The following is a 13,847-nucleotide window of genomic DNA, read 5'->3' on the forward strand; positions in this document are numbered from 1 at the left end:
TATATACAGCTAGATCTAGCAATCATCTTGTTAACTCAAGTGCCCGATTATATCCCTCACCCTTGCAGCCTCTGTATGTTTTCACACATGGATCAAACTCACAACTGAAGAGGAGAAGCTCTTATTATTATAATGTGTTGTTTTTGCCTAATATTTGCTTAAACAATCCCCATTTAATTTTTGACCTCTACTGCATTCTTTAAGGAACTAGAAATGTCTGTGTCCACCCGTTGGTGGATGCCTGGTAACAGATCTGTGCTGGTAATGGAAAGGTTGTAGGTAAAACCCATGAGCAGTTAAACACAGACAATCCGTGCTCTCGTTTTATGTTGTCTGTGCTGATTGTAGGCGAAAATCTGTGTTTTTTTGTGTGTGTGTGTTTTCTCCAATCCCAGTTAACAGTAGTATGCAGAAACATAGCTTGATTTTCCTGAAAACCATAAAAACGGCTATGTAGTGCCTAATCAGTATCCTAATCAGTCTGTTTAATTGACAGACGGGAGAATTCGAAATCTATTTGTAAAAGCAAATTCAGTGTCAAATGATAGATCGCCAGCAATATGCTGATTTGGTGCTCAAGAAACATTCCATATTATTATTAATAATGTTGAAAAGAGCTGTGCTGCTTAATATTTTGTCGAAACCATGATACATTTTTTCAGGATTCTTTGACGAATAAAAAGTTAAAAAGAACAGCATTTATTTGAAATGGATTTTTTTTTGTAACAATGTAAAAGTATTTGCTGTCACTTTCTCCTCACAGAACGTTCAGAGCAGTGAGGCTCTGTTCGAGGCTGTTGAACAGCAGGACCTGGATGCTGTGCAGATCCTGCTGTTTCAGTACACAGCTGATGAACTGGACCTCAACACCCCTAACAGTGAAGGCCTGACACCTCTGGACATCTCCATCATGACCAACAACGTTCCCATTGCCAAGCTGTTGCTAAAAGCTGGAGGGAAGGAGAGCCCTCACTGTGAGTATGCATATTTACCAATGACAAGCTTTAAACAGCCAATTCCCTCGGTCTAAATAGCTTCTTGTGTCTGAAGTGTTTCCTTATTAAGGAGGCATTAAACGATTCTTCAAGTTTCAAGTTGGATTGGAATAAATCTGTTAATTAATCTAGTCCTTCACAAAAATGTGTCATGGTAAATGCCAAAATGCCAAAGTTAGTGCAGGTATTGTCCTCACCACATATTTTGATGAAAACAAAACATCTGAAAATGCTAGCACTTCATTAATGTAATATTTATATAGAATTTATTATTTATATTTATATAACTTATTATTCTTGAGGCTCTGTCCCAACATTATATGTCTACATATGTAAATATAAAACAACACTGATGACGAAAATGTTTTGTATTTGCATTTTGGTCTCTAATTAATTGTATTTTTTGTAAGAAATCTTTGAACTTGTACATATACAGTATATAATATGTTTGTATACTGTATATGCTATATTAGTTGTAACGATTATGCTTTGTTTTGCCTGTCTGTCTTGTCCTCTGACCTACTTTCTAGTTTGTTCCCTTGTTAGCCTTATTCAGTTCACCTGTTGTCCAATTAACTAACTCATTACTTCTCTTTGTTTGGTCCATGCTTATAAGCCCTCAGTTCTCCTTTAGTCTCTTTAGTTCTCGTTTGTAGTAGTGTGGTTTTCTCCTGCGTTTATCCTGTTTCCTGAGTATTTGTGATTAAAATCTGTCTCCTGGAATTATTCTTCGTCTTGAGAGTTTTTATATACCACGTTACGTAACAGAATGGACTGAACCGATCAACATGGATTCACCTGCTGTGCTGCTGCTTTGCTTGGAGTCTCGAGGCCACACATGTGGATTCCAGACTGCTTCCTGTGCGCTTTCTATTTGACCAGTTTCAACTAGCGCACAAAGGCTCACCTGTGGGTCCTCGAGGATCATCTGGCAAGTTCGTCGAGTGGGTGTTGGTGAACTGCGGTTCAGCTTACACCATTGGCCCCGCTGAGGATGACAACGTTACCAGGCCCACTCCAGACACACAGCCAGAGACCAGCCATCCACCAGCAGCGAGCGACTGCACTGAGACGTTAGTGCTCACCGCAGACTGTGGGGACCGGCCTGCCGCAATGTACGAGCCCGAACCAGAGATGAGGTCGGAAGGGGTCATCGCCCCGGAGCCCGTACCACAAACAGTGTCTGACCAGGTCCGTGAACCGGCAACATTGTGCATAGCAGAGGGAGTATTAGTGGAGATTGATGGCTTGGAGGGAAGCCCCGCCCACAACCCCACCGCAGTGGATGCTATGGTTAGAATCTCTGGTGGTTATTTGAAGGAATTAATGGACAATTTCGAGGAGGATTTAATGTACTGGTATGGGGAGGTAAAACCTAATGTCCCTGTATCTCCTGTATCTGCAATGTGCCCTATATCTCCAGCGCCCCCTGTTTATTCTGAATGCCCGCCAAACCTCCCTCTCCCACCTCTGCTGGTATCCTTCAGTCCGTCTGCATCTTCTTCAACATCTTGTGTTGTTCTGCTTTAGTGCTTCAGGCTACTAGCTCCACCCAGCCCAGAGGATCCCCAGGCTCCACCTCCAGCCTCTGTGCCCACCGCTCCACCGCGGCCTGTCGACACATCGGCTCAACCTCAGCCCTTCCCTCTCTCGGCTCCACCGGAAACCATCGGCCATGTGGCTCCACCGGGCTCCTTTGTCCCTCCGGCCACGCCTTGGTCAGACATCGCCCTGCCTGCACCTTCTGCTCCGTCTGGCTGCGCCTTCCCCCTGGCTCTGCCTCTGTCCTCTGGTTCACCGGTTGTACCTCGGGCGCTCGTCGCCGCGTTTCCACCTCCAGTGCAACCAGCTTTGTGTGGGCTCTTCGGGCTTATTGTCTTCACCTGGGTCTCCATCGTGGCTGCAACTCCGTCGGCCGTCCCCAGGATGCATTCCATCAAGTCATCTCCACCATGGCTCCTCCTGCCTTCGATTTGTCTTGGCTGATCCCTGGCTAAACATCTGGCTCATCCTGCTCCTGGCTTCCCCATGGCTCCTCACACCATCCACTCTTCCTTGGACTAAGTTGTTTATCCTGGACTCTTTTTGTTTTTCTTCAGTTCTTTACCCTCCTCCAGAGCCCCCGCCCTCCCTCCTCAGTTGGACTGTGTTGTATGGCGCGAGGACGCGCCTTTTCAAGAGGGGGCGTACTGTAATGTGTATGCTTTGTTTTTGTCTTGTCCTTTGACCTAGTTTCTAGTTTGTTTCCTTGTTAGCCTTATTCAATTCACCTGTTGTCCAGTTAAAACTCATTAGTTCACTTCTTTTGGTCCAAGCTTATAAGCCCTTAGTCTCTGTCCTTTCTCGTTTGTAGTAGTGTGGTTTTCTCCTGCGTTTATCCTGTTTCCTGGGAATTTTTGATTAAAGTCTGTCTCCTGGAACTATTCCTCATCGTGAGGGTTTCCATATACCACGTTACGTAACATTAATAATGTACAATTCAGTTAATATCATTTTATACTACAGGGCTGTTGAATGCTTGAATCTGATTGGTTGACAAACGTTCTAAGGTGTACAATTATTTTCAGGGAAATGGACAGCTAAAGTACTTCCAGGCAGGTCTTGACCGCATTGCATGTCCATATCACTTCGCCAAATGATTTCAGTTATTTCAAAGGTCCTTAAAGCTTACAACAGCAAAAGAATCAAAACCCACTAAGACACTGACCAAGCAAATAAATATAGTCAACAATAACGACAAATTATTTCCATGTTTTTTGCCACTTATTTTTCCATGATCTCTCTCTCTCAGCGCTGTGTTGTCAGCGCTGCTCTGACCATTTAATCAGAAAAATAGTTTAGCAACTTAATAGCTACATGATATTTCTCAGTGGTAATAATGGCTTTGTTCTTGAAGCAGATAAACTTAGTTTCGCTATTAGTAGAGATGCTACTGTCGAACACTTTTGAGAGACGCACACTAACTCAGGTAATTCACACATGCTTAATACCTCTCTCTCTCTCTCTCTCTCTCTCTCTCTCTCTCTCTCTCTCTCTCTCGCTCTGCATTAGTCTGCTATCAATGGCTCATGCCTCTGTTATTACCTCTAAAATGACGTTTTGGAATTAGCAACGAAGGCGTGGGTTAAGATGCGGAAGAAAATAGTCCCACTCACAAAAGCGTTTTAAGGACAAAAAACAGATAAATGTCTTGAAATACAACATCTGAACAATGTCTTGAGTTGTGATAACCATAGTATAAGCGGAATAATTGACTTCATTATTGACATAATTTCATCACTTATTCCTTACATATATTTTTGTTTTATTATTTATGTGACAAAAGTTTTTTTTTTTTTTTGTTTTTTAAAAACACCATTTCACAGAAACATTTATTTCACATTTTGATTTTACAGTTGTAGCAGTAACTGTAATTGTGGTATTTTGGCTGAAACTATGGTTGCTATTCATCACATCTTCATCCCTAAGGAATAAAAGTGCATTCTATGTGGTTACTTCACCATCAAAAGGTTTTTCTTGCGTCACTCCCTTCTGTTTAGCTGTGGCAACCAAAAGCAGATGCTCTGTAATTGGACAAGCTGTTTAGAATGAAGCTGACGATAAACAGACAGAGCCAGTGTGAGTGTTTGACACTTTGCTTTAGGGGCTCAAGTAATAATCGCCTTTAGGTACAAATACTAGAATAAACTTTTCCATGAAAGCTGCCATAAGCACTCATAATTCTGCTTTAAACATCTAATGACATCTGTCGTAACCACTAATGAGTTAAAATATTATGTTTGTTGTGTAATATTTTGGAAATAACATTGTAGAGTGTCACATACTGTATAATGAAATGATCATTGACGTCATTCAGGCAATTTGCATTTTTTTAAGCATACCAAACTATTTTTGGGACAAGCTGAGTGTGGTTATCAGGTTTTAATGCAATATCTGCACCCATTGCCCTTGGATTAATCAATAGCATATTCAGTCCCTGAGTCTTTGGCAACAGTAGAACAGGTGTTTCTTACCTTGAACACCATGGAGAAAAAAAGTCCCTCCAGTCCAGAGCACTCAGACAACATTCGGCTTTTTCATGATTGCACTGCGACCAAACAGGGAGCACTGTACTGCAGTCGGAGCGGGGCCGGGGTGGGGTAGACAGCACACGGCATCCCTCAGAAAAATCTTAACAAGGTTTGTCATTTAATAGTTTAACTTTTCCAATGATGCATGTAACGGGGGGCAATTATACTAAGTGATTTATTGTACCCAGGCTGCAGTTAAATTTCAAAACATTTCATCGTGGCACAATCCAATCCTTGTAAACAAACAGAAAATAAACATTGCCGTATTTTCCCCTCCTGGGCTTTAGGCATTATATTTATGTCAGGCCAGAAGTGCCAAGTAAATCAATCAGCCAGACGCCTGACAGTTTGGAGGTCCGAACGAAGGCTTAAGTTAAAGCATGTTTATGGGCAGGGCTGGGGCCGTAATGCCTAAATTTAGGGCCGTCCCAGAGCCCCGACAATGCCAACTGTGTGTGACAGCGCAATATCGGCCGACTCGCCCATTAATTTATAGTCTGTTCAATTAACCACACATAGTAGCCAGATGTCAATCTTCAGAGCGCAGGAAATTGCACCTCAAGACTGCTAATATGGCTACCTTTTCCACTGCGCCGTGGACCCCCGTGTAAGAGCGGCTAGGTTAGGCCCCCTTTTTTCCGAGTTGACAACACACACTTTATCATCTCCCCCGGAGAGCTCCCGTCTCCAGAGGCTCGGGCTGGGCCAGTGAAAGAGGGTTTCTTCAGCCATGTATTTATTTGTTTATTTTGCTGTCATGGTCTATGACTAAGGCTCTGAAAGAAAATGCAGCTGTATTCACGGCCTACGAGTAGGACTGGTCAGGCAGTATTCATTTTACCATGACAAATCTATACGGCCAAACACAGTCCTGTGTGTTCCAGACGACCGTCGAGTACATACATCCACACCTCTCCCCTCCACCACACACGGCTGACTTCATCTGCCGCTATGCTGACACAAGCAGTGTGAGCTTGGAGATTTAATGGTAGTGTAATGGGCTTCCTGTCATTTCAATCATGACTTTTATTTTTGGTTTATGTAAGTTTGAGATACATTTGATCAGTCTGTTACTGCTGTCTTTTTTCACAGTGCAGTTTAGATCGTAAACAGTTTTGTAGATGAATGTGCTTGAGGCCTACAAAAGTAGGCAGTTGCGCACTGTAATACTTGTAACAGATATTTTTCATACAGTATTAACTGATGTAGCTAATATTTGCTTGATCTTGTTTTTTTCAGTTATAGAGAGCAGTATTACATTTCCTGAATTAAAAATCCCATTCAATGTCTCCATAGATTTCTTAGCAATAAAATATAAACCCTTCAAGACAAAGCTACCATAAATTCAGAGCTTGTTGAATGATGATACACTACCCTTCAAAAATGTAACAAAATATTTCTCTTTCAAAGAAATGCTGTTCTTTTGAACTTTCTTTTCATCTAAGAATCCTGATAAAAATGTATCACAGTTTCCACAAAAAATGTTAAGGAGCACAACTATGGAAGTAAAATAATGACAAATGTTTTTTAAACAAAAAAACTTGTTGAATTGCACTAATTGAAAAAAAAAAAAAAGTGCTTGCATTTTAATGTATTGTATTTTTAGGGCTTGCATTTTTATGGGCTGAAATTCAACATGGTTGAAGCTGGGAATATTTCAATTCAAATTCACACACATTTTCATTTAAAAAAATTCAATAATCCATATTCACCTTTCAGATTTCACTTCCAAAATGTTCATTCTGTTTAAAATACAACCTATAATATTCGACAGGCAATTTTCAGTCCATTTTATTTCGCCTTACAAATTCGCTTCCACAAATTCAGTGGTTCAAATTCGACAGCAAATTCTAAAATATTAAATCAAATATTAAAATAAATATGAGCTCATGCGGTAGTCAAAAATAGCAATAATTACACATGATTTGACTGTTTATTTTGTTAAATATCAACAATCTAAAAGGTGTGCATTAAGTCATTCTCTTCAAATGCTATTGAAGTTAGAAACCTGTATACCAGTGTCGTATGTAACTTTAGAGACGGTCCCTTAACTTGCAAATATCAAACATTCAATGTCAAGCCTGCCAGTATTTCACTGGGAAATGCTTAGCGTAAAACTTTGCGCGTTACGTTCATATTCTGAGTCTGCTTGCCTATATTGTATAGCCTACATCCCCAATAAGGTGCGAGTTTGGTCTTTTATATCACTGTAGGCTGGGAATCCTGGAGAATGACGTATTAAGGGAACCCCCAGTTCAGTATAAAGTTAAGGAAACTAAACAACCGAGAGAAATATATGTCTACTACCTCAGATTTAACGTTTGATCTGTACGTCACCATCGGGGAATAACGTTATAATCTCGTTCACAGTAGAGAAAACTGCTTACATGTGCAAAACTAACTGTGAAGACTTAAATGTAAACACAGCTTTTATGTCTTTATCAGCTTTTCCATATATAGCTACTACTGGCACTGATAAACATCACACATACTGACCGCTTGCTCCATTTCTGTAAATCCGTTTTTATGAATGAATGACTCTCTCACCTGTTGCTCTGGTCTTCGTCAACAGCCGTTTGCACTTCCTGCTGGTGAGGTCGACTAACAGCTATGGAGATTATTAATCGGTAATCTACTGCAATTCCTGCCGTTCCCAGATGGCAAATGTCGAATTTGCTGTCGAATTTGAACCACAGAATTTGTGTAAGCGAATTTGTAAGGCAAAATAAAATGGACTGAAAATTTCCTGTTGAATATTATAGGTTGTATTTTAAACAGAATGAACATTTTGGAAGTGAAATCTGAAAGGTGAATATGAATTATTGAATTTTTAATAATGAAAATATGTGTGAGATGTTTTGAAATGAAATATTCACAGCTTAAATATTCAACCATGTTGAATTTCAGCCCATACAAATGCAAGCCCTAAAAATACAATGCATTAAAATGCAAGCACGGTTAATGCAATACCTATTTTTTTCAATTAGTGCAATTCAACAAGCTTTTTTGTTTCAAAAACATTTGTCATTATTTTACTTCCATACACAACTGCTTTCAGCATTGATAAAAGTAATAAATGTTCATTGAATAAAGGCTTTAAAAATGAATTTAATTACATAATCTAGTAACTTTTTTCAAAATGTTTGCTTCCAATTGAAGTTTGTAATGTTGTGTTTCGTCTCTGAACTGTTGGGTTTGGTTCAAGGCAACTCTTTTTTGAAGAATATTTTTCTTATGAAAAATTTCTTCCAGAACTAAGGGTGCTGTAAAAGTGGGGTGACCAGTGTCGCTCCAACTTGAATGTGTCATTAATTTTCATTTCATAACCTAGAACCTTTTTATTTTCTACACAAAACCAGTTTGAAATAAGACATTGTGACTTTACATCTCACCTTTAAACTGAAATGCAAGGTTATCCGCTAGCTAAAAAAAATCTACACTGATCAGAATAAATGAAAAGTCTCATTAACAGACTCTCTCTGTGTTGTGTTTCAGTTGTCAGTTTGGAAAGCAGAGATGCCCATCTCTCAGCGCTGGTGCAGGAAGCCCAAAGGAGAGCCAGCGAACTGTCCACCCAGGTGATGAGAGAGAGTCTCAGCCTGGAGACATCTGATAAGGAAAAACAGCTCAAAGCTTGGGAGTGGAGATGCAAACTCTACAAGCGCATGCGCACAGGATTCGAGCATGCACGTAAGTTTCTTCCAGTGCCTAACATTTAAAAAAAAAGATCATTCATATGCTGTGCTACAATGAAATACTCATTGAACTGGCCTTTTATTTTCAAACGGTCCTGTCTAATCTATCAGCATCTCAACTGAAAGGTCATCGATTCCCATATCGGCCCAACCTATTTTATTTCACTTTATTAGAATGATAAGACTCTGCAAACAAGGCGCTATGATTATTTGGTCCACAGATATTAATCTCAGGTTGATTGTCCTGAAATGACTCTTGAGCTGCAAACACACACAATAGTGTCCCTCTCACTCTCCTGTCATATTGATTACTTGTTATATCAGGCGAGTTTTGTTGGCTTCTCTTTGTAAACAACCTCAAGTGAAGGCAGCCGTGATAAATCAGCGATGTTTTGCCGCAGACGCTCTTATAGATTGCAGAGAGACTCTCACAGGTATCTATGAAAAGGATTTCAGGAAACACAAGGGCACATTAGCTGTGCTGTGCTTTGAGTTACAAGTACAAAATGAAGGTGCTAACAAGGATATTGAGGCACATAAAACCTGCAAGTACATATAAATGGAAGTAAAAAGGACAGTGGTCAGCCAAATGACAGCAATAGATTCATGTCTGTAGGTTTATTCAATTTGTGTAAACCCTGAATATATACAATATATACAACATATATATATACAATATATACAACCCAAGACTTTTAGTGTCTTGTTATCCAGTACAAATATCTAGACATTCTAATAAAGATTAAGATGAATTTAATTGAGAAACAAAATTACGATATTACATCAACATGAATTTTCTTGAAAACAAGTTTTTCTTACCCCATTAGCAGATACTGAAAACAATACTTAATATCTAATTTTGCTTATTAAGTAAATATATCTTGATTTATGAATGTTTAGATATCTGTACTGGAAAACAAGACAAAAATACTGAGTGAATGTGAGGTCACATTACATTTCGCATTACATTACAATTTTTAATGCAAAAAAGGTCTGTTGTTTATTATCAATAGTGTAGCGATGTATGAAGCACAGCTTACACAGAAGTCACTTTCAGATAGTTTCAGAGAGTACCTCCCCAAAAACGTGCAATTGATTGAGCTGGTGTTGCTGAGTCGGGATGGTTGAGATGCTCAAACAAAGCTTTTGATGTTAGTGCAATTTACACTTTTTTATTTAATTATCAACAGTATATGCCCCATATGTTAAATGTATTATTTGCCAGCGAGATGCTATGTGACCTTTGACCTGGCTCTTTCAGGGCCACCGGAGGCTCCGTTGACGGTGCGTCTGAGTGTGACCGGCAGCACATCTCTCACTGTTAGCTTTCAGGAACCTGCCAGCATGAACTCAGCTGTGGTGACCAAATACAAAGGTCAGTGCAGACTTAATGTGCATTTGTCTGTATTACATACACATACACATACACCTTGAGAAAGGTGTTATATTTTATAGATTTTTCTCAGTTTCTTTTTTTATTTATTACATTTTGTTATTATCCATAGGAACAACACAAAATACACATTTCCCAGACCAAATAATTAGTTAAATTAAATAAATTAAATTAAATGAAATTAAATTAATTAGTTACAGTAATTAGTACAGTGTTTTAAAAACACATCAGGGTTTGTTCACAGTCAGCATTTAACATCTCACTTTACAGTATCTACTTGTTGATAAACTGTATAAAAGGGGTTGAGAAGGGATGTTTTATTATTTTTATAAGCAATAACAGTACTTTTCAATAGATGATAAAACAGGTGATCAAGTCATATTTCCTTTTTCTGTAACATCATCATTGTCCTATTTGGTTTCTTTAGATTCCACTCATTTATTGATGTTCTCTGCTTTTTAATCCTGTATAATGTGTGATGACGTGCATTGCAGTTGAATGGAGCTGTCTGAAGGACTTCTCTTTATTAGCCGGAGAGCTGATCCTTGAGAATCTGCAGTCCCTAAAATTCACAATTACCGGTCTCACCGCGGTAAGCTGAAATCACTGTGCAGCCTGTGAACCAGAGATAGACAATTTGATTGACGTTCAAGACTACAAGGAGAAAATGTTTTCTCAGAATGTCACAATGTCTAGTCTATCATGCACTTAACAAATGTTTTCTGTTCATTTAATGTACAGAAAGAAAACTTGCCTAAATATTTTTTTTAGAGAGAAAAGCACCTTGTTGTTTTAGTAAATAATGAATACACTATTCATTATACTATATACATGGTTTAAATGTATTAAGGATAAATTAGAAATGATCTTTTAATATTTTTTATATATTTGTATGTAAGCCTCATATACTTTCTTTTAGATACATTTAACAATTATTATTTAAAAGTATATACATTGTAAATACAGTAGTGGCCAAAAGTGATATCCAGCATCCAGCATGAAATATGCTAAATTGTGCGGACATAATTTTTTTACTAGGCTGTCATACAAAGAAATTATGCACGAGTAAAAACAAGAGAGAAATATAAATAACTGATTATTTGTTGTAGTCAGTGTATGCTTTTTCCTGTGAGCTTTTTGTATTTCTATGCACTATTTTTGAATGCTAAAATAAAAGCTTTAGCTGTAGTTAGCCTTTTTTGCCAAGTAATTTTGTCAGATAAATACCTTAAGCAAGTTTAGCGTTTTGTTCTTCCCTCATATTTAAAATATTTTAAAAATATAAAACATTTTTCTCATATTTTAATGGTTTAATCAAACGTAGTGTCATTAAAAACAAATATCCGCTCCAGACATAACTTTTTATGGTCTTAAATTGTACTATTCTGTGCCATTTTATAGTATAAATAGTGTTATAGTATAAATAGTAAATAGTGTTTTCATAATGAAATTTCACTTACGTAGAATGTGGGACACTTAAAGCAGTCACTGAGCTTTCCTTATGTAATGGAAGGCGAGGGACTATTAGACTTTGATGCTGGATAACAAACTGCTTCTTAAATTCATACACTATGCAGTAGAGTACTTAGTGCATAGTGTGTAGTACGTCATTTGTGACAGAACTTTAAACTTTATACTTGACTTGGACTATGCATCTGAGACTTGTGAACATGTCTGCTGTGAATTATGAGTTATGTCCACAGAACTCCACTGGTAGTACAGCTTATTGATATTGTGTAGTAAAACTTGTCCTGGGGAACACTTGATTTTTAAGATGTTTTTCTTGTTTGTTACAGGGTAGACAGTACTATGTTCAAGTGTCCGCCTGCAATATGAAGGGCTGGGGTCCGGCACAACTCTCTCAACCTCCCTCTGCTGTTCCTTCCAGTAAGTTCTGCAAAGCAGCCACAGTTGCCAATCAGCACAAAAAATGATCATTTCCAAACAACCAAACTTTTGGTTAAAAATAATAATACTACAGCTCCAAACAATATTGATCCCTTTAGCATTGCTTTTAATTCACATATCATGTTGTTAAAGGGAGAGAAAATTGTATTGAGTGCATATAGCCAACATCCTTGGAGGAAGGACTGTGCTATTATTTAACCATCACGATTTCCACTCACCCTTCCGCCTTTGATATTCTCTTTGAGAATCTGGCCTTGAGTTTCCTCTTTCAAATGAGCGCTGCAAAGAAAAAACATCTTTGTCATCAGGGGTCACTAGTTTTGCATCAGTAGCAAATCCAGCATTATTCCCAATACAGACGCAGAGAACTGTCAGGGTGAAATTTTATTTCAAACATTTTTTTCTTTCAGTCTGTCGTTTCTATTTTGAACAGCTTCTTTTTTAAATAACCTTTAATACAATGCACCCTCTCTCAGTAATGTGTCGCTATTCTGCAAGTGCCCTTATAACATTTCACGTAGTTGTGGATGATTTAGTCAAATTTAGTTCTAAATACACAGGACTTCTGTAGACTAGCATTATCATATAAGCTTTTTATTGTTTCATTTCTAGAGCATGTCACAATGCTGAAACTCAATGAGTTTTGTGTGATATCTCTCAATGTTAGACTGGAAGGATTGCGATGGGAGAGAGAGCAGGAGGAGAGGTCACATCGAGGCTATGGAAAGACTGTTACAGCAGGTTCGAGCCACACACCAGCACTACTGCTGTGGAGGTACACACACACACGCACACACACACACACACACACACACACACAAACACACACAAACATGTTGTTTTTTTAATGTTTTATGGGGACATTCCATAGAGATAAGGATTTGAATACTGTACAAACTGTATATCCTATCCACTACCCCTACCCCTAAACATTCCCATCACAGAAAATGTTCTGTATTTTTAGATTTTCAACAAACAAAAAAACACTTAGAATGATTTCTAAGCTGTTTTTCTCATGGGGACCAAAAAAAAATAAATTCCCACAAAGATTTTGGATACAAAATGATTCAATCCCCAAAAGTCACATTTTGCGCAGATTATTTTATTCTTTATAACTTTCAATAAACGCTGCCTGTAATTGCTTCTCTGCTGCAATCTTGGCCCCTTCTTCTCTTGAAAAAGCTTCCAGATCACTGATAATCTTTGTTTTTTACATTACCGCTGCTTTCTTCAAATTCCACCAAATATTTTCAATGAGATTTAAATCTGAAGACAGACAACTAAAGAACATTCAACAACTGGACCCTTAGCCAAGCTTAAGTAGATTTGGATGTATACTTTGGGATAGCTGTCCTGCAGGAAAGTTCATTGATCAACAAGCTTCAGTCTCTGCAATGAAGGCATCACAATTTTTGCCAAAATAGCTTGATACTTTGAGGAATTCATAATGTCCTTCAATCCGTCACGATTTCCACGTCCTGCAACATCAAAGCACCCCCATAACTAGTCTGGACCACCTCCATGTTTGACCATGAAGATGGTGTTCTTCTGCTCTTAAGCTTTATCTTTTTTTTTGCACCGGACACTCCGCTGATCCATGGGTCCAAAAAGTTCCAGTTTGGTCACATCACTCCATAAAACATTTTTCCACAGCTCCACAGGTCTATTCAAATGAAACCACCACCATAACATCAATGTACCACCTCCATGTTTGACCATGAAGATGGTGTTCTTCTGCTCATAAGCTTTACCTTTTTTGCACCAGACATACCGCTGATCCATGGGT

At 38.5% G+C, this 13,847-nt stretch overlaps 1 protein-coding gene across 3 annotated transcripts in view; it reads left to right on the forward strand.

Moving 5' to 3' along the window:
• The window catches only part of ankfn1a (ankyrin repeat and fibronectin type III domain containing 1a), a 79,334-nt gene that overhangs the window by 44,561 nt on the left and 20,926 nt on the right, over positions 1-13,847 (forward strand). For all 3 annotated transcript variants that reach the window (XM_079852114.1, XM_079852115.1, XM_079852116.1), the window contains 6 exons: positions 764-974; positions 8,561-8,755; positions 10,022-10,135; positions 10,648-10,745; positions 11,950-12,040; positions 12,729-12,836. In XM_079852114.1, coding sequence (XP_079708240.1) covers positions 764-974; positions 8,561-8,755; positions 10,022-10,135; positions 10,648-10,745; positions 11,950-12,040; positions 12,729-12,836 — 817 coding nt within the window. The remainder of the gene's footprint in view (positions 1-763; positions 975-8,560; positions 8,756-10,021; positions 10,136-10,647; positions 10,746-11,949; positions 12,041-12,728; positions 12,837-13,847) is intronic.

Source organism: Squalius cephalus, assembly GCF_949319135.1.
Source record: "Squalius cephalus genome assembly, chromosome: 19".
Classification (NCBI taxonomy): domain Eukaryota; kingdom Metazoa; phylum Chordata; class Actinopteri; order Cypriniformes; family Leuciscidae; genus Squalius; species Squalius cephalus.